Source organism: Drosophila mojavensis, unplaced genomic scaffold (genome assembly GCF_018153725.1).
Source record: "Drosophila mojavensis isolate 15081-1352.22 unplaced genomic scaffold, ASM1815372v1 contig_74, whole genome shotgun sequence".
Lineage (NCBI taxonomy): Eukaryota > Metazoa > Arthropoda > Insecta > Diptera > Drosophilidae > Drosophila > Drosophila mojavensis.
Window position 1 is genome coordinate 24161002 of NW_025318899.1, and position 25168 is coordinate 24186169.

At 38.6% G+C, this 25168-nt stretch overlaps 1 protein-coding gene across 1 annotated transcript in view; it reads right to left on the minus strand.

Annotated features, from left to right (window-relative positions):
- The window catches only part of LOC6583491, a 68940-nt gene that overhangs the window by 23128 nt on the left and 20644 nt on the right, over positions 1 to 25168 (minus strand). The window contains exon 2 of the mRNA XM_002009123.4: positions 5482 to 6472. Within this exon, the coding sequence (XP_002009159.1) occupies positions 5482 to 5616 (135 nt within the window). The 5' untranslated portion in view covers positions 5617 to 6472. The remainder of the gene's footprint in view (positions 1 to 5481; positions 6473 to 25168) is intronic.

Sequence of the window (25168 nt, forward strand, 5' to 3'; positions counted from 1 at the left end):
ACAACAACAGCAGCAGCTAAACCACTCTCAATATACATACATACACATGTATATAAATATATGTATATATTGCCCATGTCTGCGATTTGTGCCGGGTGCCGAATGCCGAGTGCCGAGTGCAGAGCACCGAGAGTCGACTGCCGTGGGGCGCAATTATTGTCGCCGGCGTGACTTGAACTCAAGCAGTTGCCACTTGGCCGGCGGACATTGGACACTCCACAAAGCACACACAGCACACACCACACACACAAGCTGTGGACGTAATCCAAGACGACCTTGTTGACGTCGTCGTCGTCGTCGTCTTTGGGGTTCATCAGTTGGCTTGCATAATCCACAATTAGAAAATGTGCGCAGCCCACACACACAACTGGCGCAGCTCTCGTTTGTCGGCGATGATTTGTTTGTTTTCCAATCAAATTAGGCTCTTAACGCAATTGCAATTGCAAATGAAATCGAAATTAAGAGCAATTGTGGCCATAAAGCGCTTGCCAACGCTAACCAATTAAAAGCATTCAACTCTAACTCGAGTTGGGTGACAATAAATAAATTTACGTTTAAGAGTTGCGCCATCGTTAAAAATTTCATTTAACTCAATAGGGGCTATAAGAGGGGAGTTCCATGTATTAGCTAGAGGTAGAGGCAGAGAGAGAAAGAGTGAGTGAGAGATACAGATACAGATGGGGGCTTGAGGGAGGAGAACAATCAAAGCCTATAACAATTCGATTGCCGCGTGCCGATAAATCAATTTGCTTGGCTCGCTTCGTCTTTGCTTTATTTTCATTTTGATTGCACATGAAATTGTATTTGATCAGCTACAGGCCGGAAAGTTGGTTCGACTTGGAGTCGTCGGAGTCGAGCCGCGGCACCCGGCGAGGGGCGGCAACGCTTCGAAATGGTTTTATTTAACAAGCTGTCTCTGTGACTCTCTGCTGGTGATTGGTGGCGCGTTGGCCACAGACCAGATCAAGATCGCCACTGGAACTAAAACAGGAACAACTTATGCTCAGATTCGGCCTGACCGTTTCTAGCTGAATCGCCGCTTCATTTCACTTTTCAATTATTTGTATTCCCATTAACATTTTCATTGCCAAATTTCATGCTGTGGCATTGGGTGAGTCGTGCTGCTATATATATCTCCTGATTCTATGACGCAATTTTGCATTCACTCGCCGGGCCGTAAAAGTCAAACTATCATAAAGCATATTAATTCAAATAAAAATATAAAAACAATTCCATGGAATACGAAACAAGTTGTTTAAGTTCAAGTCATTTGCGTGTTGCAAACATTAAGAAAAATTGTATAAAAAAAAAACCAAATGCGTCGACGACTCTCAAATGGTTCAGAGATCATTCAGGTTGCTCGCAGAGCACCGCCTCCATAGATTGCATGTTGCCTTGCAAAAGTTGCGCTCAATACATTTTTGCTCATAAAAAAGTCAATTAGCTGTCTCTATAAAAACATCATCTTGCTCTATTCTAGTATCTCATAAAGCATAGATTTTATTTCGACAGGGCGTGGCTTTTCTTAAAAAAAAAAAATATATATACATATATTTTATTACAGTTAAATATATGCTATACAGTCTCTTAAAGAAATAACAAATACAAGACTATTAAATGTCTAAATATATATAAATAGTTAACTATTCAATAAGTAAAATATGGGGGCAAGTTTCATAAAAACACAATCGATAGAAAACTTGGCTATATTTTCATATGCATACAAAATATTAAGACGTTAGTTTCATAAAGTTGTTGGAAATTTTGATTGGTGAAATTAGAGTTATTTATCATAGGAACACTAATTTGTTGTCTATGGCTGTCATAAAAGACTATTTATTTAAAAGGCGTGTAACTCAAGTTTATCCATTTGTAGAGTCATCTTTAATGAGTTTTCAATGGATTGCCCAAGTGCGTAAATTTCGTCACACATATTGCGCATATTTTTTCATCATTCTCTAACCGGAAGCAAACTTTTTAAAATTTAAATTAAATATACACATATAGCTAAGAGTGGCTGACCCTGGTAAACGCCCTTAACATACAAATATATGTAGACAATTATAAATATATACATATGTCTAAGTAAATCTACGCAACATTGACTTCTGTCTTGGACTTGGTCCCTTTCAAGCTATAGCTCCCTCTCCATTTTCCATTGAGGCCCAGCCCAACACAATTCACACTTGATTGCACTTGCCCACAATATGAAACGACATTAAAAAGCGAGCCAAGAACTTTATCATGAGTATTTCAGTAGAGCAGTTTATTGTGCGCATAGCTCGTGAAGTCAGATTGAACTACTTCCTGCTCTCTCACAAATTTTCAATAAATTTGATGCATTTCTTTGGACTTGCCCCAATTCGGCCTTGTTTATGGTTTGGCCCCAAATATTAACAACGTTTCTGGCCACTTCCGATTCATATTCAGGGCACGCTTCTTGCTGCTCTTATCTCGACAGACGACGAAATACATGAGAGACCATACAAAACGGTGCCGAGGCACGTATTATTAATTAGCACACATGCCCACTCCGACTACGAAGCCCGTTTCACATGTGAATGTGTGTGTGTGTGTTTCCTTCCCTGTGCATGTGCGTGTGCAACGTAAATGAAAACGGCAACAGAAAACTCAAGGGAATCACTTATGCGACAATGTTTTGGCATGCAAAATGCAAAGAAAACGAAATATATCGTATATATAAAGTAAAGCAAAGTAAAGTAAGCCAAAAGAAAAAGATAAGTAGGCGGCTGCCTCTTTGAAGTGCCTCTGTTGTCCAACTCACGACCATTTATTAGTCACTTAAATGTCAATTTCACAACACTTGAAAGAACCAACGGCAATATATTCGGCAAGAAGAAGATGAAATACGAATCCAAAAAATAATTATTGAGATATGCGAATGCTACATAATTACTCAAATGTCTTTAAGTTGGCTAATTGTTGTGCTTTAACAAATATATATAAGCATATAAAAATGATTTATAGCAATTATCAAATCTATTTATAAACATCGAAAATAATTTTAATTTGACGTAATTCACTTTAAGCTCTCAAAATTAGCTAGAAAGTGCAGCTAGAGTTTTTAGCCAATTAAGGTCAGATGATTAGATGACTTGGCTAGTTCTGTGCTTACTGCATTCATCTCTATTACTCATAGTTATATCAATGATTTACCATGTAGCTTGAAAGCTAGTTGTCCTATACGTAAAATAGATCTATGTGACGTCATCATGAAAGTGCTCAGAAGTTTCGGTATATCTCAAGTTTTTGAAACCAGTCCTCTTCGTAATTAATTAATTATCTCAGGAAATATGTGAGAGTAAGATAAATATAGTATTCCCGTAAGACATCATTCATAGCCCATCAGGAATTCAATAAACATTTTTTCAAGTTCATTTAATTTAATCAATGACTAATAAAACAGCGTTGGGAATATTTGTCAACTTACTTATGACAACTGAAGGAATTTACATTTACTTTGAAATTTGAAAAATAACAATTAGCTAATTAAGTATAAAGTTTGCTATAAGCAAAGATCCAACAAATAACAACGCATATGACATTTTATTACTCATAAGATCGTCAAGGTACTGACAACAAGTAAGAACGTTCCAGTTGGGCAGCACAGACTGTCCGATACTCGTTTACTGTCCAAGACTAAACAAATTTAGTCACAAATCCATATTTTCGAGTTTTCCATTAAATAGTTTAGAGGTATGTCATATATGGATGGATAGATAATTTTTGGTCTACTTTTAATGGGGTAGCTTATCTATTCAATTTCTAATGCTGCAGCATATAAACTGTGAGATAAAATTTTTCCGATTTACTCTTAGTAATATAAGCTGACAGTTATACATAAATGTAGATAAATACGGATGAACACAGAGACGGATATTACACAAAGTCAATATACTCTAACACTTCAGAGTGCACGATTATAAAATGAAATTAAAATATAGGCGTCTGTTACCTGAATGTGTGCAATTAGCTAGCATTACAAATAAATTATGTAATTTGTGGTAAGTGCGGTCTAATAATAGTTTCAAGTTAAGTTGCTGTTTGCTTAGTGTTATATATTTTGATTATTATTTTTGGGTTCATTTAAAATGCTTCATAAATTAGCGCTTCAAACTTGAACTTGACAATGACGTCATGCAGCAATCAAATTGCAATAAACAATGAAAAGAACAACATAACAATAAAAACTCAGCCACCAAAAACTGAATAAAATCTGTCGGAACAGCTGGCTAAAATAAAACAAGAACGACAGCGACAAAATAGAATAAAATACAAACGAATTCAAAAACTAATTTAAAATTCAAATTCGTAGCCAACGCTGTGGAAAATTGTCGGAAGCCAAAGCCGAACGGAAAATTCACAATTTCGATTGCTGTTAGTGGTGCGACTCGTAATGAACTTCATGAATATGAAGCCCCTGTGATTTATTTGCCATTGCGCTTATCTGCTGCAAGTTGCAAGATGCAATTTATAAGCTGCCTTTTTTATGGAGCATGAGCCACAATAAAAAAGGGACCAACTGGCTGCCAACTTCTTTCAGAGTCATCAATAAAAGTCGAAGATTATAAAAACAGGACACGAGCTGCGACTACTGGAGTTATTATAAATATACATACATATATCTGCATATATATATACACTAAATATCAAAGTTCAAGCAAGTTGCGGTTATTGTTGCTTTTCATGTTGCACGTTGCACGTTGCAGTTGTTGTTATTGCAGATTGTCTAGTCAGAATGACGCCAACAGATTTGCCGTAATTTTAAGTGCAAACTGCCAACTGGCAAATGGAAAAGGAAAATGGCAAAACCTGTGCTCCATCGTTCCGAGTCATTTGTCGTCATGGGAAGTGCGCACAATGCATAAAAAAAAAAAAAACAACGCACAGAGCGACCTTGAACCGAAGCTCGCATACAAACATATTAAGCAACAATTCGACTAAAGTAGTTTAACCGATTTCTAGAGTGACTATTTTTAACCTGTAATCCGATTTAAATCTTTATATTTATCTTTTTCATATTCCTTTATCGCTTTGTAAGCAAAAGTCATTGAAACCTTTAAAGTTGAACTCTCTCTCGCTCTCACTCTTTCTCGTTCTCTCTTTTTCTCTCGCTCTTTTAATGTTAACTATCTGCTTCAGCGATCTTCATACGCATTTCTGCGGGCTTTAACCATTTGGGAAATTTAAGCGAAAACTTGCGAATCTCTTTTGTGAATCACTCGTTCAAGTTACAAGCCAGGCCTCCCCATCTCTCATTCTCGAACATCCTCACGCACTTTGGGCCACTGAAGCGCCGTCTGAGCAACGAATACTGAACACTGGACACTGGACAGTAGACAGTGGACGGTGGACAGTGGTTTTGCTTGTGAACCAGGCAACCAGTTGTGTCCAGAAACCAGTTCGCAATTCACAGCTAGCTAGTGGCAGTTCTTCTGTGGCAACATTCGTTCAACTCACCTGAAATATCATATATCCCGAGTCGTACATCCAAAAGTCCTCGGGCGTGTGGCCCGGCTTGCTCAGCTGGATGGCCAGGCAGCGCTGCAGTATGAGGCGACAGCGCTGCGGACCACCGGGCGACTTGGTGCCCATTGCGTTGCGATTGCGATTTTTTGTCTAAAAATAACACGAGACGCGCCGAAACGCCGGAGACTGGAGACCAGAGACCAGAGACCGGGGAGTGAAGTTCAAGTTGCAGCTTATTCGTGGGGCGGTTAATGTCGCTTCTTGTTGACGTTGTTGTTATTTTTGTTGTTTGATTTTTAATTCTTGTTGTTTTCTTTTCTTTTTCAACTTTTTTTATTTTGTGCGTTCAAAACTTCACTTTTAATGGTCAACGAAAAACAAAAGAGAAGAACTTAAGGAAGAAGCAAGAACGAAACTCGTATTAAACTGTCGGGCGATTGGTTGTTTGGTTGCTTTTGTTGTTGTTGTTACATTTTTGTTTTCGCACACTTTTGTTTTCGACTTTGTTGCTCTTTGCTTTATGGCTTTTACTTTGACTCGCATGAACCTTTGTGCTGAAGCGACGACACAACAAATAAACGCAACGACGCGGCGCACGCGCACCAACTAACGAAAGCAACGAACGCAAAGGCAAACGAGACGCAGCTGAGAAACGACGAGCACAGCGCGAGAGGGAACCGTTCGTACCCAGCGACAGAAACCAACTGAGCGCCAATTGCTCTGCTGCTGCTGCTGTTGCTGTTGCTGCCGCTGCCGCTGCTGCTGCTGTTGCTGTTACTTCTCACGATGGCTGTTGCCTCTGCTGCTGCTGCTGTTGCTGCTGTTGTCGCACAACACGAGCGCCAACGAACTGACAGCGACGCGAGCTGCTTCGGCTGCGCAAGTGGCGTTTGCATTGGCGGCTCGCTTGTTTTTTCGCACACATTTGGAGAGTCTCGGCTTTGAAGTTTTGCCTGCCCGGTTGGAGACTTTTTGCTGCTTGCTGAAATGACAACCACAATCAAAACGAGAAGCGGCATTAAAACCTTGATTATAAAATCAATTAGGCGAACTAAAAAGTATATACGTCTATGTCTATGAAAAAGTATTATAAATAATCACAAGTGCGACGTCGTGGCATCCACAATTGCTCCTAATATTATTGTTATTAGCATCATCATCATTAGCAATAAACCTTAACGGTACGCCAAAAAATTTTTGGCAACTGTTTTGACATAAAAGATTTCTGAACTCTCCCAGCAACGGTTGCTGCCCATTTCCTGTCAAGATTATACCGGATATACTAATGACTACAAATGGATTAATTAAAAGCAAAACCTGATGCATGGATTTCAGCTGTTTTTGGGCTATACAGTAAAATGTAAATATATATTATATATGTTTATTAAAGTATTATAATGATTTTACAGATATAAAGAAATTCAATTTGCGTGCTAGGAAATGCCAGACGCAGATTGCCTTTAATTGCGCATACGCCATGTACGACGAATGTCAATCAACGATTGCCTTTTTCCTTAATGTATGTAAAAGCTGTCATAGACGAACGAAACGCAATCAAAAATGGCATAGAAAAACAGTGCGTCAGCATTAGAAATTTACATAGACAATTATCAGATCTCGAGCTCGGGAGATCTTACACGATTATTCGATTCGTGTCGCGTTGCCAGCGGTTGGTTTATCTCTGGCATTTGTCGCACATTCATCTTCCGAATTCGGTCAATGCGCGCGCCAGGGACATAAAACGACACGCGGCGGGAAAGAGAAGCGAAATGACAAAGCGAAGAGAAAGAGAAGAGTGCTACGACTGTAAATGGAGCTGGCAGAGATAGAGTGAGAGAGAAAGGGCGAGAGAACGAGAGAGAGTAAGGCCCTCGCACTCTCCACACTCTACTCTGGCTGTGCAGTTGTAAGAGGCTAAGTCAAAGTCGCCAGCCAATTAAATGCTGATGATCTCATCGCCCACGTTTCGATTCTCAGCGCGTTGGCATTTTGGCCAGATCAAGTGTCGTAGTTGTGCGGTGTAAGTCGATGTTGGCCAAAGCCGATCTGTACCCCGACCCTTTACGCATTTTCCTTTTACTATTTATTTATTATACTTTTATTTGTCGACCCATTAAGAGGCGGCTTTTGTTAGAAAACACGTTTCTCCAAAGACACCCAGCCAATCCAAACTGAACCGAGCTAACCTGGCTAACAGCCAAACCGCCAGGCAGTCAGCCACATTCCATGAGAAAGAGAATTCGCCAGCTGTGCCGCGCGGTCTGTGAATATTTTGGCTTTCTGGCTTTTGTTTATCTGTTTCTGTTTGTCTTACAAATCACAATCGTTATAAATGGGGGAAACCAGCCGAAAAAAGGTGCTAAAAAATCTACATCAATTATTACTATTAATAATAAGCTGTCCAACATTGCGATTTACATATATACTGTATATCTATGAGATATGCTAGTGTGTAAGTTAACATTTATTTGTTGTCAGTCGACTTGGATTGCCAGTGCCCCGGGCTTGACTTATGCTCAGGTCGCTGAGTCAGTAATTAAATTTGCACATGACTTCGAGTTGCGCTTGAATTTGAATGTGAATTCGAGTTTCGAGACTTCTCAACTTGAACAATTGAGGAAATCAAGCGAACAATGTCCTTTACTGACCTTCGAGGTGCTAAAAATAAATGCCTACTAAATTTTAGAGATGATGGCATTATGAGTTAGCAGTTCAAGCTATGTCCGAATCATGAGATCATTCAAATATATTATGTAGTAACCAACTCCACTTTATGGCCTTGCTAATTTGCCTAAGCCAATAGAAAACTTTCTAGTGAATTAGTATTTTTTATATCGTATAGATATGGCCCTGATCACATATTCAGTGTATCGAAACAATCTGTCCCTGATCTTTTATTCATTGACATCCAAATTAGATCTGCATGGTCCGTTTCTGTGCATGGTTTGTATTAATTCTTCACGCTCATTTATTGTTAACAAAATACATAAGAAAACAATGGCAAATAGATAACTGTGATATAAATGTAGAATATATAATAAAATTGCAGTATATTGCCCTCTGCTGTGAAGAGACAATGGTAAAGAAATTAAAATAAGAAATCAAATGAATATCATAAATGGCTCTTCATCCATTTCTATTAAAATAAATATACAAATCCACCACAAAGACTAACTGCTGGCTATTGTATATAATTGTCTGGGCGATTGGTCAAGAATGAGTGTTGTCTCTGTTGAGATGCCACCCCTCTGCCCACTGCTGATGGTGTAACATTGACAGCTTACTTTCAATTGCGACATCTAGTTAGCGCAGAAATTTAAGAGGCAAATAAAACGACACGATCGACTGGATCGGCTGCATGAATGAATCGCTTAATGAAGCGACGCTGGCAATTGTCGACAGGCCGCCAAGTCTGGACCAGGATTGAAGCTGGCTCTCGCTCTGGCTATGGCACTGGCTTTGAATCTCTGTTGTGGTCTGGTTGTGGTCAGTCGTCAGGCATTATCCACCCGCAAAACGTCAAAAGTTTTCGCCACCCGTCGCCACCGACGCCGCTGCGGCGCTCTGTGTTGGACTAGCTACATAATTCAGTTTTACGGTTCAGCAGCGATTGGCGCAGGCGTCCGATTTTATTTTCGCTGTTTTTTCGTTGCCCCACGATCCAGCAGAGCCTCGTTGCTGCATGCTAGCCAATTGTTGCAATGTGGCAAAGCAATCGATTTAAGCGCCGCCGCATAAATTGAAGGCAACGTAGCTGCCATAGCGTTGCTGCCGCTGCTGCCAAAAGGTTCCTCCAATCTACAACAACATGATGAATTGTTTTCATTGTTGACTTGTTGACTGCCAACTGCAGTCAGTTGGAGCTGGAGCTGCTTGTTGCTGCCGCTGTTGCTGTTGCTGTTGCTCTTGCTGTTGCTGCCGCTGGTGATGTGAATGATGAAGTAGGAAAAAATTGCAAATTGTATCAAAAATTTAAATTTTCGCTTTCATTATGCGGCGGTGGCGTCGCTGACTGCATCCATTCCATTCCCCGGCTGCCACTCAACGGCGGCATTTGCTAATGGACGAAGTTGCTGTTGCTGTTGCTGCTGTTGCTGTTGCCTTTGTTGCTTTGTTGACTGTTGACTGTTCGCTGGCTGCTGCCTGCCATTGTTTTGGTTTATTTCTTCAGCTTTTCCCTATTTTCAATTTTGACAGCCGCGTTTTTCACAAATAATGAGCTGCCTTTGTTCGCCCCCGAAAAAATAAGATAGAGAGCGAAAGAAAAGCTAAAGCGCTTAAGTAATTTATTGGCATTGACCACAGGCTGCTACGCAGTGGCCGTTGATTCTGTGGCACGGCGCGTATACGCAATATGCAGCACCTATTACTCTACTAGGCAGAGCTGCAACAAACGGCTGCAATTGCAACTGCAACTACTTGCAACTGGCATTCACTTTCAACTAATTACGCGCATAAATTAAATGCAAAACATGCTTCATTACAAATATCTGCAGCAAAAGTAAAATGAGGAACACAATCGCAGCTGGAGAAAGACAAAGCGACAGCCAGAGAAAATGAGACTTTGCAGATGCTAGAGCCAGAGCCAGAGCCAAAGCCAGCGCCAGAGACATCAGGAATGTCAAAGATGTTTGGCGAAGCCAAGAAATGACATGCCATGCTCATGCTTAGACCCCATGCTCCCATGAACACCCGGACTCCCGTACGCCCGTACACCCGTGCAGCCGCTGCCGTATTGCATTGCTCCTGCAGCAGCTCTGCCAAGCGTGTGGCAGCCACAGCCGAGACGACGGCGGCGTCTGCAAAGCGGAGACATTGCGGCAGACGTTGCAATAACAATCACAACAACAACAACAACAAATCACAAACTTTAAATAGGCATCTCAGCTCGAGTGCAAATACTCTTTCGCATTAGTTAGTTAATACTACTATAATTAATATGAATGGTATGTAAATCACATGTGCAATCGTTACAGCAACTAGAGATGCGAAGTTAGAAAATATTTATTATTATTTATTTATTTATTATTATTATTCAGTTATATTATTAATTAAATTATTATTTGTTATGATTGTTCTCTAGTCGAATCCTGCTTATATTCTGATAGAAAACTTATTAAGTGGCAATATTTATAATGAATATTTATATGCTGATACACATATGTTTGTCTAGTCATACATTTCATTTAAAACTGGTTTCTTTTCAAATTGTGAACAATGATGGATCCACAGCGAGCCACTCAATATATATAATAAAACAGTTTTATTCTGCATTTCAATATGTATTTGAATCAAGGTCTGGAATTACAAGATCCAATAATCTTAAATTATATATATAGATTTAGCAATTCCAAAGCAGACGTATACGATAATTTTTTTCCCCAGGGCAAATAATGTTCTCCACTAAATATAGACGCTGTTCTTACTTATTGCCTTCATTCGTCAGAATAAATAAAATATAAATCTGTAGCTTTGCATACTCTTATCCAGAAGCAATCGACTTGACGTGATATATCAAAACAAACTGCATGACAGCTGCGTAATCCCCGGCCGTATTATGAGGGCATATAAACATATGACAGCGACAACATCAACAATAGCAACAACCATAGCAATAAATGCAGCTACCGCAGGAACTGTGACAAAGCCGTTGATAACAACAACGAACAAATGATTATATATATATATATATATGTATATATATATGTGTTTGTGTGTGTGAGTGTATTTGTATTTGCTGTGTAATTTTTAGTGGCGTCTTCAATTTCAGCATTCTTTTTGCCGTCTGCATATTTGACGTTGTTGTTGTTGTTGCGTTAGCAGTAGCCGTCGTTATTATTGTTGTTGTTGCAGTCAGAGATTGGTGATGTGCGCAGTGCTAGCAATCCTAGCATCGAACGTTTTGGCTTATTGTTCAAAACGCGACTCACGGGTCGTATGCGTAATCTGTTCCAATGAATTGTTTGGCGCATAGTTTTCGTCTTCTTTTTTTTTTTCTTTTTGTCACTTTCGGGAAGTTGTTATCAAACAGTGTATGTCAGTTTCATTGTTGCTGCCGTTAATTCAATGTGAGCAGCGCCTTTTCATTGGTCGTCCTCTAGCCTATGAGCAAATTTATTTTGGCCGCCTATTGCAATTGCCTCCCTCTCAGCGTTGCTATTTATCATATGTTGCAGTGTTGTGTTTTGGCTTTTGGTTTGGTTTTCTCTGTGTGCAGTTTTGTCTTTTCCTTGTCTCGTTTGTCAGACATTTGACAGTTGTTTGTTATTTTTGCACGTTGACTTTTGTGGTCTGTCTCACTGCTGCTCTATCTGTGTATATATATATAGATATGCTGTGTGTGTGTGTCATATGTCTGTGGCATATTTTCCATACCCCTCGTGCATTTGCCAGTTGCCTAACAGCCGCCCACTTCATCAAGCTGACCCCCGCGTCGCAGCCAGCCCCTTTCACCTTGTTTTAGATTTCAATTTTTATGGCAAGTCAAATTTTTGTGATGCTCGTTTCGTTTCATTTCGCTTTGTTTATTGCCGTTTTGGAGTGTGCAACATTTTCGAGGAAGTTAAAATTTGCATAGAAAAATGGAAATTAACAAGACCATTTGACTGGCTGTCTACCCCTGACACAGCTGGCCCCACCGCCTCCCACCCCTTGTGCTTCGTCCTGTTTGTGCATTTGTCTATGTCCATGTCTATGTCTCTGCCTGTGTCTATATTTAGGCTGTTTAGGCCAACATGTTTGACCAACTGAACTGACTGAATGACTGACTATAACAGTTGGTGGAAGTTGCATAGCCTATTTTCACTTCTCTGCACGCCACCCCCTACCCCACCCCACCCACCTACAACACACACACTCACACACATCTCTGCTGTGATGTAATCAACGTAATGCATGCGACAAACCTTCAGCTCGAATTTCAATTTGAGCTGAGTGCTGCAGACAGACAACAGAAAGAAATACGACATGAAAAATGAAAAATAAAAAAAAGAGATCAAAGATCGCCAGCGATTGCATCGCATTGCATGCATAATCGAATAATCGAATAATTAATAATTAATATTTAATATTCGTGTAGTATGACTGTCAAAAGTTTCACTTGTGTTTACATAAAGATTATTTCTTTCTATATTGCCGTTGCGCTTTCAGTTGCAACTCCATTTCTCACAGTCCTGAGCTAATGTTGTTGTTTTCGTTCACGTGACCTCGAAGGCAAACCTCACGTACAAGGATTTTACGATCAACCCACGCCACTTGCACACTTACATAAAAAATGGAAAATAATAAAAACCTATCTTTTACATCTGCTGTGTGTATCTCGTGTATCTTTTTATATCTTGGAAAAGTGAAAATTGATGCATGCCCGGGCAGGCAGGCATAAAGGAAGCTTCGCTCGCCCAGCAACAATTTCCTTATGGATTTTAATATTTCTTTTATAAGTCAGTCACGTTAATTCGCTTAAAGGCCTAATGAAAATGAGGCAGGCGCCAAAAGACGTGCAACTACATGCGATAGGGTTGTCTGCTCCAAGCGGAGAAACCACCGATTTACCGTGACAACAATTGATCGAGAGATTTCCCAGATGCAGCCACACGAAAAAGATGAGGCCCCTCATATTGGGGGCTCACAAATGTTAATTGACTTTTATCGCAGCTCGCATTTCGCATTTCTGAGTAAAACGTAAAGCGATTCAAAGTTATTTAGTTTGCTAATGCCAACTTATGTATACAGTTAGCCATTGCCGAAACAATGATGTCATAATAAATACGACCAAATTTGTTGTTTGAGCAGGCCGCAGAGTAGATGCTCTCACTTGCAGTAGTATTAAACTGTATTTACATTGTTGATCCTTACCTAATACTACTAAATCTCATATTACTTCCAATCATCTACTCAACTGTTAAAGCAACTACTAAATACTTCTGCTACTAATAGTTTTTTTTTTTTACCTTTTTATAAGATTTTTACTTTTAATACTTTCAGCACTAATACTAATATTAATTTATTAACCTTTTACTTTTACTACTACATTTACTTGTACTACTACTTCTACTTCTACTACTATTTCCACGATTATTTCTCCTTCTACTACTAGTTCTACTACTACTATTACTTCTACTTCTATTTCTACTACTACTTCTACTAATTTTAATACTACTTCTACTACCAATTTTACTACTACTTTCACTACTAATTTTACTACTACTTCTACTACTATTTCCACGATTATTTCTCCTTCTACTACTAGTTCTACTACTACTATTACTTCTACTTCTATTTCTACTACTACTTCTACTAATTTTATTACTACTTCTACTACCAATTTTACTACTACATCCACTACTAATTTTACTACTACTTCTACTACTTCTACTTTCGCTGAAACTTCTACTGATACTTTTATTATTACATACATACATACTACTAATACAAATACTCATAATTCAACTACTATATTACTTCTACTCCTTTTCTCACTATACCTATTACTAATACTACAGTTTATTTTATTTTTTATTGTTTAGACAACGCAATTGATAAAGTTTAGTAGACCAAACCTTCTGCTGTAGGCGAGAGCAGTTGGACTACTGCTATTACTATGACTAATACTACTAAAATTACTACTACTGCGATTACTACTACCTACGACGAATATTGCTAATACTTGCTATTGCTGTTGCTATATTGCTATCTATGCTATTTGCATTTATTTAATAATTTCAACATTATATACTTTAATTTAGAGTTATTATTAATATGTATTACTATCAGTAATATATCAGAGCTGTGAAATGATTTATGCATTCTAAAGTTTGTGACAAAATGAATATACTCTTTATACAGAGTATACAAATGACAAATAGAAGCCAGCTGAAAACTGAAGTCAAAGAGACGCGCCAAAAAGTCAAATTAGTCCGAGTTAAACACAAAACTAAGCAAAGCAAATGCGCCAAATTGAAACACAAACTAAGAGTGAAGTGGATAAAATAGAAACAGGAGAAGCACAGAGCAGAGCAGAGCAAAGTAAAGCTGAGTTGTGATGTGGACCGGTGTGAGGGAGACAGAAATAGAGAGAGAGAGACAGAGGGGGGAGGACAGCAAACAGCTAACAGCTCACAGACGTAGGCAACGGAGCTGGCACGACGAATCTTTAAACAGGCTTGCCAGCCAAATGAGCAGAGGCTGTCGGCCAGTCGAGCAGGCATCTCGACTCGATAGGCGGCACGCGGGAGGGGTAGGGAGGGGTGGCAGCTTAAAGTTTGCTGCAGCTGTAGGAGGCAACTCGGCTGGCTCGGCAACTGGCAGAAACGGACAGCAAATACAATAATTAGATCACAACACAGACAGCCGACACAGAGTGCGGCAAGGAACGTGATTGCGGGGGCGCCACAGGGCGGTGGCGGAGGCAGCAGCCACAGCAAAAGGAGGAAGTGAAGTGGAAGTTAGGAGTAGCTAAACATGGACTGAAACAGGGACAGCCATTTAGCTAATGCTTGTTCTCCGCAGATGCACTCAGCAGGGCCAAGCGAAGTTAGCAACTAACTAAGTTGTTAATATTGTGAACTTAGAGCACACGAACAAGACGTCGTATACCCTAAAGGTGAAGTTGGAGTCCGCTAAAATTGCTGAATGCCAGCAATTATATATGAAAATACATATAGACTTATCAGATATTTGTTTAGAAGTCATATATTGTGAAATATATTAAAAGCATATTAAATTTAAATTAAATTAAATACATAAAAATGTCTGATAAGTTAGGAGATGATAATTTTTGGTTATTTCTAAACAATAATTAAATGATAATTAGGAAAGTGTGTTTTTATGAACTGCCTAGTCTATCATCAGTGGAATTGGCTTTCGACTACTCATTTATTATCTCAGTACTCTTGTTATAACTTACTTATACCTAGATGGGAACTTTATGGTAGAGACTCAGGCAAAGCAGCCAGAGTGCAATATTTAAATGTCACATAGCTGAGTAGAGAGATATGGTTCTAGATAAGTATTTAATATTTCAATATATGATAGGTGTGTACATATATGTAGATGCCACGAAACAGAAAAATCTGAATGAAAGTTAAGAAAGTTGTATCTCTTCTTCGAATGAAATAAATTTTGTTAGATTCGTAAATATGCATTTAATATGATTTCAATTAATATTCAGGCTTGTATATCAGATAATTGAAATTTGATTTCTTATCCATGGTGTAATTGTAAATATCTAATTTTAATGTATAATAATTGGGCTGATTAGTTCTAGTACACCATATATAAAGATACATACACATATATAAAGATCATATTAACATCCCGAATAATTATAAATATATTTCAAATCTCAATATACCTTGGAGCTGTTCTGCTGAATATTATGATTTGTTTCTTTCATTTTTTATTGTAAATTATATATGTATATATTTTTTCAAAAACATCTAGGGCTCAAACGTTTCTCAGTTGCTTAGGTAGCTAACAGAAATCTTTTTATTTGCCGATCCTATTACAAGAGATCTTCAATTATTCCCGTGCCTTACATTATGACATTCTGTAGCAATTGCTGGCTTGCACTTTTGTGAGACAAGCGCAGCGCAGCGGTTTTTTTGTTTCAAGACATGCAAAACTGTTGCCGAGTTGCCAACTTGCCAAGTTGCCAAGTTGCATGTGCAGCAGCTTCCTACAACTGCAACAACAACAACAACAACAGCAGCAGCAGCAGGCACACACTCGTATGTGAAAAACTAAACTCAATTACTCAACAAACATAGTAACCTACTTCATAAAAGCTACAACAACAACAACAACAACAATAATAACAGCAACGACAACAACAAGCACTGTTAACAACTACAACAAACAACAAGAAAAGCTACAAATTCATTTTCGCTTTTTATATCTTTTTTTCGACACGGAGCGAAAGAGTCCTTCAAGCGTGACAATCACATGGAGCAGTTGTAGTTGTTGTTGTTTGTTAGTGGCTGTTGCTGCTGCTGCTGATTTATAGTTTTTATTTTGCACAGCTTGTGCAGCTTGTTGGATGTTGTAAAAGGAAATGTCAATTCTGTTGCCCGTTTGCCAAAACACATAAAAACCAAAAACAATGCACGAAACATTTGCAGCATCGGTGGCCAACGTGTAATGTCAGCCAAGTGGTGCAGGCAGTCAAAAGTTAGCTGCCTGAGAGGGCCAGCTCTAGATTTGTGTGTAGGCAACCCGAACGGCCGCTAATGTAAGTCATATGACAAATTTTGCAACTGGATTTCAATTGCACAGCTGCGACTGGGCCGCAGGGCACCCGGAATCTGTTCCTACCCGGAACAACAAGAATCAAATAGAATCTCCTGCATCTGTGCAGACACACTCATACATACATAGAGGCATTCTCCTTATTCGGCCAGCGCCAGGCGGTGGCCCAAAACCGGCTGTCGGCGACTCCTTCGCGTGCTGGCCAACACTTTGTTAAAATATGTGCCCAAGCCACTTTTTTTCTTCTTTTTTTGGGCTTATATGGCCGCCTTTCCAGAATTTGTAAGCTTAAGAGCAGCACACAGCAAAAAGGTAAAAGAAGTAGAAAATACACAAAGCGAAGCGCCCATCGAAGAATGAGAATGAGAATGAGAATAAGACGGGACCTGGAAGTCAAACTTAAACTGAGACTGAGACTGGGAATGGGAATGGAACTGAGACTGAGACTGAGTCTCAGACTAAGACTGGATCGTGAGTCAGCAAAGGCAAAAATCGCAAAAAGAAACAAACTTAAAATCAATGTTGATTTATTGGTGGCTTATTAGAATGAGAATAAGCGAAAAGCAACAGCGCGAAAGAGAAAGAAAGACAGGGAGAAAGAACGAGTATATGTACAGAAGTTATGTTGTACAGTGTTCTTAGAAAAGGAGGTAGACAGAGTAATACCCAAAATACCTTTTGCGCAAAATATTTACTTCTAATGCCACACTGAGAGAAATATTTGATTGAGATGATAATTTATGTTTATATTAACTATAGGAAAAGCATTGCAGGAATACCACAAAGAAAGTAGAATCTTTAAACACAATTTGATTTTATAATAATACAAATGCTATTATATAATGAAACATAAATACTTAATCGATACCAATTCATTAACTCCCCCTAACGCCTATATCAACTTCCGAAATCTTTAAACACTTGTAATTTGATATCTTCATTAGATGAAATATCTACAGTGCCTCAATAAATTGTTCTTCTTCTTCAATTAATCAGCCAGTGAAGCGCATTAACTGATCGTTATGGCCACATTTTCCGTTGGTTTCACATTCTTATGTCAGCCGCGCGCTTGTTGGCCTTTGGTTGTATTTCTTGGAACTCTTTTGATTCGCATTCAATAACATCGAGAATACACATGTATTCACATACATGCATGCACACACAAATACATACATATTTTTTTCGTATTGGCCATGGCAATCTAATATAAAGCACAATAAAAACTTGAATATTGCTATTTGCAACACGTCAACAACAATAACAATAACAATAACAACAACAACAACATCAGCAGCAACACCAATCACGCCAAGCCAATGAACGAAACGTGCCAACTGTTGACGATCTCTGATAAGCTGGAACTATAGCTGCGACTCTGTCTTTAGCTGTGGCTGTGGCTGTGGCTGCAGCTCCGGCTTTGGCTTCACTCCTTCCCAGCCGGAGCTAGAGCTGGAGCTGGAGTAGAGTTCCAACTGGCAACTGTAGCCGCTTTGCAAAGAAAGTATTTTGTTTTTGTTTTTGTATTTCTTTCAGGACGAGAGCTTTGGGCAGCTCTTGCAGATAACTGTTGCACACAGTGTGGTAGCAGCAACAGACAACAGCGAGACGCGGGTCTCGTGTTGACCATTTTTATGGTTATATTTTTTACCATTACCAATTAATAGTCGTCGCGAGAAATTTGCATGGCTAAAAGGAAAGTGACAAACAAAAAAATACGTTGATAAAAAACAAAAGGAGCAACATTTGGTAGCTGGCAGTCAAAGTTACAGTAAAAATTGGCTATAGATTGCAGGCGTCACACGACGCGATAATTTGCGTCCACACAGCTACAGCTACAGCTACAGCCTCAACTTCAACTTCAGCTTCAGCTCCCAAACATGAAATGCTAATTGTTATGCATAGAGGCTAGCTGGGGAGTAGGACGAGCTGCAAATTAGATTTTGCCGCCTCGAAAGTGAGAGTGACACCTGCTGTTGCGAGCTGCGTGCGTGAATTATGCACTTGGCCCCGAACGAACATCAAATGTGGCAACATCATGAGCATGCCCCAGCATGCCACATCGCAGCACCGCAGCATCGTCGCATCGCCGTCGGCTATGATCGATAAGCCCGATCGCAGACGGGTCAGCCAGCTAGAGCGCTCGAGGTGCAGACGAAACGCATTAAGTTTCATATGCCGATCATTATTTTAAATTATGCGCACGAGCGAACTTAACTAGACACGAAACGGGGGGCCGGCCCCCTGCATTACGTCGAACGCATTCAATGGGCTCATTTGCATAGTGAGTGTGGAAAACTGATTTGGGAAACAAGCAAAACAAAACAAAACACTTTTGCTTTTTCAATTGGTTCATGCATGATTGATTGGCAGGTCAACAATTGACGGTTTCATTAACAGACCAGGCCGAGACCAAAAGATCAAAGCCAATATGAACTTTTCTACGGCAGGTGCGTAAAAATTCTAATTAGTTGGTTAACTAATATCAGTTTAGTCTAAATTAGCAACGGTTTTTATAGAAACACTTTTATCATACAGTTTTGCTATAACTATTTATTACATATTATAGCTATCATTCACATATGATCATTATTATGCGTTTATTTATTGCGTTTCATAACAGTTCTTTATGCATAAGTATTTATAGATCAAATATTACAATTAATTAGTAATTTATACAAGGTATAACAATATATAGAACTATCACTGAAAATTCTTCAAGAGGCAAGCTCTATTCACAGTATTATAAGATTTTATGACTCACATATTATGATAATATATTATATATATAAAAATTATAAAAATTCTGAAATTAAAAAAAAAAAAAGAGTAACTGAATCAAATCTCTATATGAAAATCAATTAAGTTTACTAATTGAAGCTCAATACTAGAAGTTAGTCAATAACGTCTAGAAAAATGAATGAATAAATGTAATAATATAACATCCTTAGATGACCCAAACGTCAACTTAAATGTATGCTAATGAAATGAAATTAAAATAATACTTCTGTTACCTATTTAAAGAAATTCGATTTGTTTAAATAAATTTCAGTCTCAGTTTAGTTACACCTCATGTTTTATGTCTTAATACCTGTTGTCTCTGTTGTACGACATTTAGCTATGCAAACAGAGAACGTGTCTGAGACGAAATGCGCCTGGGCCACAGCTTCATCAGCGAGTTGAAACTATTTCTGAATGAATAGCATTTCCAGACCACAACACCCACAACTCGGAGATCCCCCAGTTCATTAGAAAACATTTTTCCTGATGACACATTACTGTCAGACGGTGTTATGAGCTAAATTTATTGACGGTGCCCACAAAGAATATTTTCGTGTCAGCGCATGCCAAGTACTCGTTTATTTTTTAGAGAAAGAGTGAGACAGTGAGAAAGAATGAGAGAGACACAGAGAGCCCCCACCTTTCGAGAGATGTCACATGCATCTTGTTGCAAGCATTTGAGCGTTTGATTTGTGTGTGGCACCAACAGCAAAAGCACAAGAGAAAGCCCATCGAGCACATGACGAGGCATAAATACCCTATTCGTGACAGAAAATATATTTTTTCTGCGCCGATAAATGCCATTGAAGAAAATTTGTATAATCTTATTAGTTGGGTTTATACACAGCTATAGCGAATGTGCTTATATACATTAAATGGCAGAATACTATAATTATTCCTAAATTATAAATAAAACGATTTTCCACTTTGTATATTTATATATAACGTACATATAAATAATATAACTATATATTGATTCTTTCCAGTTTGCAAAAGAGTATATACGATCAACTGTATTAAAAGCTGGTGAAACACTTTGGAATGATGTTTAAAAATAAATCTACTTTGGTCTGTCACGGGGTTAAAGATGCCACATTTGGTGGCAAGTGAGATGAAAAACTGAATCAGCGCCGCAAAGAGACACAGAACAAGACTTTAAGGTGGGAGGCAGAAGATGATTACGCAACATCCCTGGCCAAAGCAAAGCAGAGATAGAGCAACAAAACAAAAATCCGTTGACGCCAAACAAATGCAGGCCAAATAATTTTAGTTAGTAAAATTCCATTTGGAATTTATGTGCGGAATTTGGTAAATCGTCGGGCCTCGCTTGTCGTGACATAAATTAAGTGGTGTTCGGTTAGTGGTGCAGTGGTTGAGTGGTGCAGCGATGCGATCGACGCCTGCTGATGCAATCGCCGGCACATGTTTTCATTTCTTTGCTTTTTTAATTATTATAATTATTGCTAATTATTCAACATTTTGTAAAGCGCGTGCACCTAATCGCAACTTCTGCTGTTCCACCGCTCCCTCGCCCACACGCCCCCTCTCTGTCTCTATCAACTTGGCTTTCTTCTCGTCATAATACGAAAAAAGAAAACTAAAACAAAACCTTCGATAAGTTTGTGCAGCGATGCGTTCGCTTCTTTCTTCTACGACTCCAGCTGCTGTTGCTGCTGCTGTAATCATTTAATTTAAATCAGCGGCTTTTGTTTTTATGTAATTGCTGCTTAATTGCCAGCAATTAAAATGAGACGCATTAAATTTCGTTTGCAGCGGGCGGAGTTTGTTTCTTTATTGTCAGTTTCAGTTTCTGTTTCAGTTTCAGTTTCAGTTTCTGTGTCTTTTGTCTGCTTGGGCTGCCTTTGGACATTTATGGATTTCTGCTGAAGTTTACGATCAGACGCCTCGTCAATGGGGTCAAGAGCTGACAGGAGCTTCATTCGTTCAATTCTCCACTTTACCGTTGCTCTCTTTTTCATGTTTTTCTAGCCTTGCTTTTTCCATTGCATAATCGCAATCATAATTTGTTGTCCACTTGCTACTCCAACTTACCAACTGTCCACTTGAACGCTGATGCTGATGCTGACGCTGACTGCATTTAGGCTTTTTCCTCTACTCAGTTGATCAAGTGCAGCCAGCAAAGGTTGAAGACAGCTCCACTTGCATATGCGCATAAGTAATTAATGTTTTACTCTATCCCAAAAGGGTTATACGAATACATGATACTGTATGGTGTAATAACTAATAATAGCATAGGTCAACATAGTAGTATTTAATGTTCAAATAGGGCGCATTGGGGCCTTAACACGTTTATCTCAACTCAGTTTTGATTCACTTCAATCAAACACTTTTCAGCTTCAATCAATTAAGGTATGTAGTGTAAAATATCCGGCTTAAAATTAAATCCGGAAGAGGCGACAGATTCTCTTCAAAAATACCTTAAAGAAATATGTTCATATTTAGCTACACAGCATAGTTCAAACTTCAAACCAATATAAAATTGTGAAGAAGTGCATAAACAAAATATAAAGTAATAAAAACAAACAATATTCGATTAAAGTGTATTCAAATATCGTTGCGGTATTGATTTTATTGCCTGCTTCCCCTGTTATTGTTGTTGTTGGTTGTTGTGTTTGTTTTTCACAACTGGCGCGCTTTTAAATTGTGTTCAATTGTGCCCATTGCATAATTAAGACAGCACTTCCAACTGGCCACAAACTCTGGCTGTGTGGCTGCCTGTCAGTCAGTCAGTCAGTCAGTCCGTCCGTCTGCCCGACCGCCCGTCCGCCCATTTGACGAACTAACTGACTGACAGGCCATCAACATCAACAAAATGCTCAACACCACCAAACGGACTGCGGCTTTCCCGTTGTCTGGGCCGGACTTTGCGCTAATCCGTGGCAACTTTTTCGATGCATCATCGCATAATCAAAGAGCCATAAAAACCAATAATCATTATTAAGCAAAACAAGCCAATTAATGCTGCTGCAGCAGCAACAGCACCAACAGCAACACCAACAGCAGCAACAACAACTGCCACAACAGTAATTAAATGAAAATAAAACACCAAGATTCGGTCAACTCTATGGCCAAGTTGTGGAATGGGATAAAAGAGAAAAAAGTAAAACAGGTCTACCCTGGGGCGTTGCAGTCTATGATGTCTATGGAGTCCACGCCTCTGGCAAGAGGGGCGCGATGAGGATAGGGTATCTATAATTGCAGCTGGTCGCTTTGCCGTTGCTAATTTTGCCATTTGCGTGTAATAATAAAGCGATAAATTGTGGCAGCAGCCATAATATAATGAAAATAAAACTAAATTACAAAAAAAAAAAAAAAAAAAAAAAAACAAACAAACAAAATACAAACAAGCAAATGTACAATTAATACAACAACTTCGAACCGGGAAGAATATTGAAGTCATGCTGGCAATTAGTCTCGATATGGATATGGCACTAAATCCATATCCATATCGGGACGTATGCAATCCCATGCGGAATTCTCAAGGTAAAAGCCGCAAAAAACAAAATAAATAAAATTCGAATTATATGCAACGCATGACATTCAGAAATTTATTAATAAATAAACGAAACAAATCGAAAAATGCGTCCTTTTTACAATATTTAAACTTGAATTTTCAGTGAAAGTTGTGCCCAAGTGGTTGTTGTTGTTGTTGTGTGACTGAACAGTAGCCGTAACAACAACAACTGCGAAACAAATTAAAGCCCAACCTAGGGCAATATCGTGTTGGCGATCGTTTGAATTGATAAAAGAGAAGAAACAACAACAACAGTAACGAAGAAAATAAACCCAGGCAGTTGCCGGCGGGGCATTCGGAAAATAGTTTTGGTTCGCCTCGATGGGCTTATGCTATTAATGCGAGCTCGAGGTAACACTTGGGGTCAACGCTAATTGATTTGGAAAGGCTTTTCAGGTCGGTCAGTGGCTACCTTCAAGAAAACTCAAAAATAAACAAAAATTGCTGGATACACAATTATTAAAGTAATACGCCTTAGGTGGATCGTACAAGATCCGCTTCAGCTTCCGCAAAGAATATATTAATCATATACAATTGGATAATCAAAATCATTAATTGTACGACAATCGAAACATGTTCAAGCTTATTATTCTGATTAACTGAATCTGAATAGTTCAAATTAAATAAGTTTGACTCTGTCGGTCTCTTGATATCGTTTTAATCATGTGGCATTTCATAAAGAGTGGTACATCATACTAATATTTAATAATATTTATAGAATCGGTATTTGTTAAATCAGAACATTTTATTTTGTATTCAGACAAAATATCTAACCATAATTAAACAAACAGTCTAAACCTCAAGCTTAAAGAAGTTTTTCAAATACGGATACAAATTTAAAATTGAGTATAACCAACTACATAATACTCATTCATGGTTGGCAAACGGTAATAAAATAATAAAATATCAAAATATGAAAATTTTCAAAATTTTAATAGACAATAATAAATATGAATATATGTCACAGCTTCAATAATTACAAAAAGGCTCAACACAGAAATTTGTGATCAATATCAAAAACTTTAAATAAATTAATAATTCTTGTATTCCTAGCTAGAAGAGAATTCATTTACAGATAAATTGCGAAAGTATTACCCAATATAGTTTGTATACTATATAACATATAGTATAAATGAAGATGATTATAATGATAGGCCGTTAAGTTGACGATTTTGTAGTAAATCTCACATGCTCATAATTTCACCTAATTACTTGGCTGTAAAATGCATCAACATCTATAATCCGTAATTCGTATAAATCATTTCGATTAGCTACGGCTAAATTTGGATGTTTCCCATGGAGCCCAATATGAGCCGTCGCATCAGCCATTTCGACGAGTCTCTTTCACTTGGTTAAAATTAACAGATTTCATGTACAATTCGAATTTGAAATATTTCTCAGTGCGTTTCATTTGAGAGTAAAGTTAAGTTTTGGCTTTGGCTACGTCTGGCATTTCAAATTGACCGGCTGTCCGGTTGTCCGGTTTGCCATTTGAAGTGCTGAATTTTTCATGTGCATTTAATTAGTTGAATTATGGCTGTGAAATGTGGCAACGACTGAGCGGAGCGGAGCAGTGGAGCAGCAGCAAAAGCTAAAACAATCTAATAGTAAAAGAAACTAACTGAAAAATAATAAAGCAAACACTTTTGCCATATTATGCGACAACTTTCGCAAAAATAATTTTATTGACTGCCGGACGAGCTTCAAGTGGCACCGAGGCTGCTTTTATTTGATCAAATCGACAATTGTCACCTTTCAAATTTTCGTATTTTCGTGGAAAGTTGCCATGCAGCCGGGAGTCGAGGAAAGGTTAATCTGTCTAGACGTATGCAAAACTTCCATTCGCAAGGACGTGTTGCAAGCCTCATCAGGGGTATTCCCGCACACGCCGCGAAAGCAAAAACAACAACCACACAGCAAACACTTGTCGTGCACTAAATTGAGCTTTATTTCAATTTGTGCTTTGTGGAAGAGCCGCTCGTGAGCTGAGCAACCTCTAAGCGCTCTACAAAAAAATATATAAAAACCGAAAAAACCGCAGATACAAATCTCGAGTTTTCCACAATTTTTCTCTACGTACATATACAGATACATGTATATGTATTTTTTGTGAGTTTAACG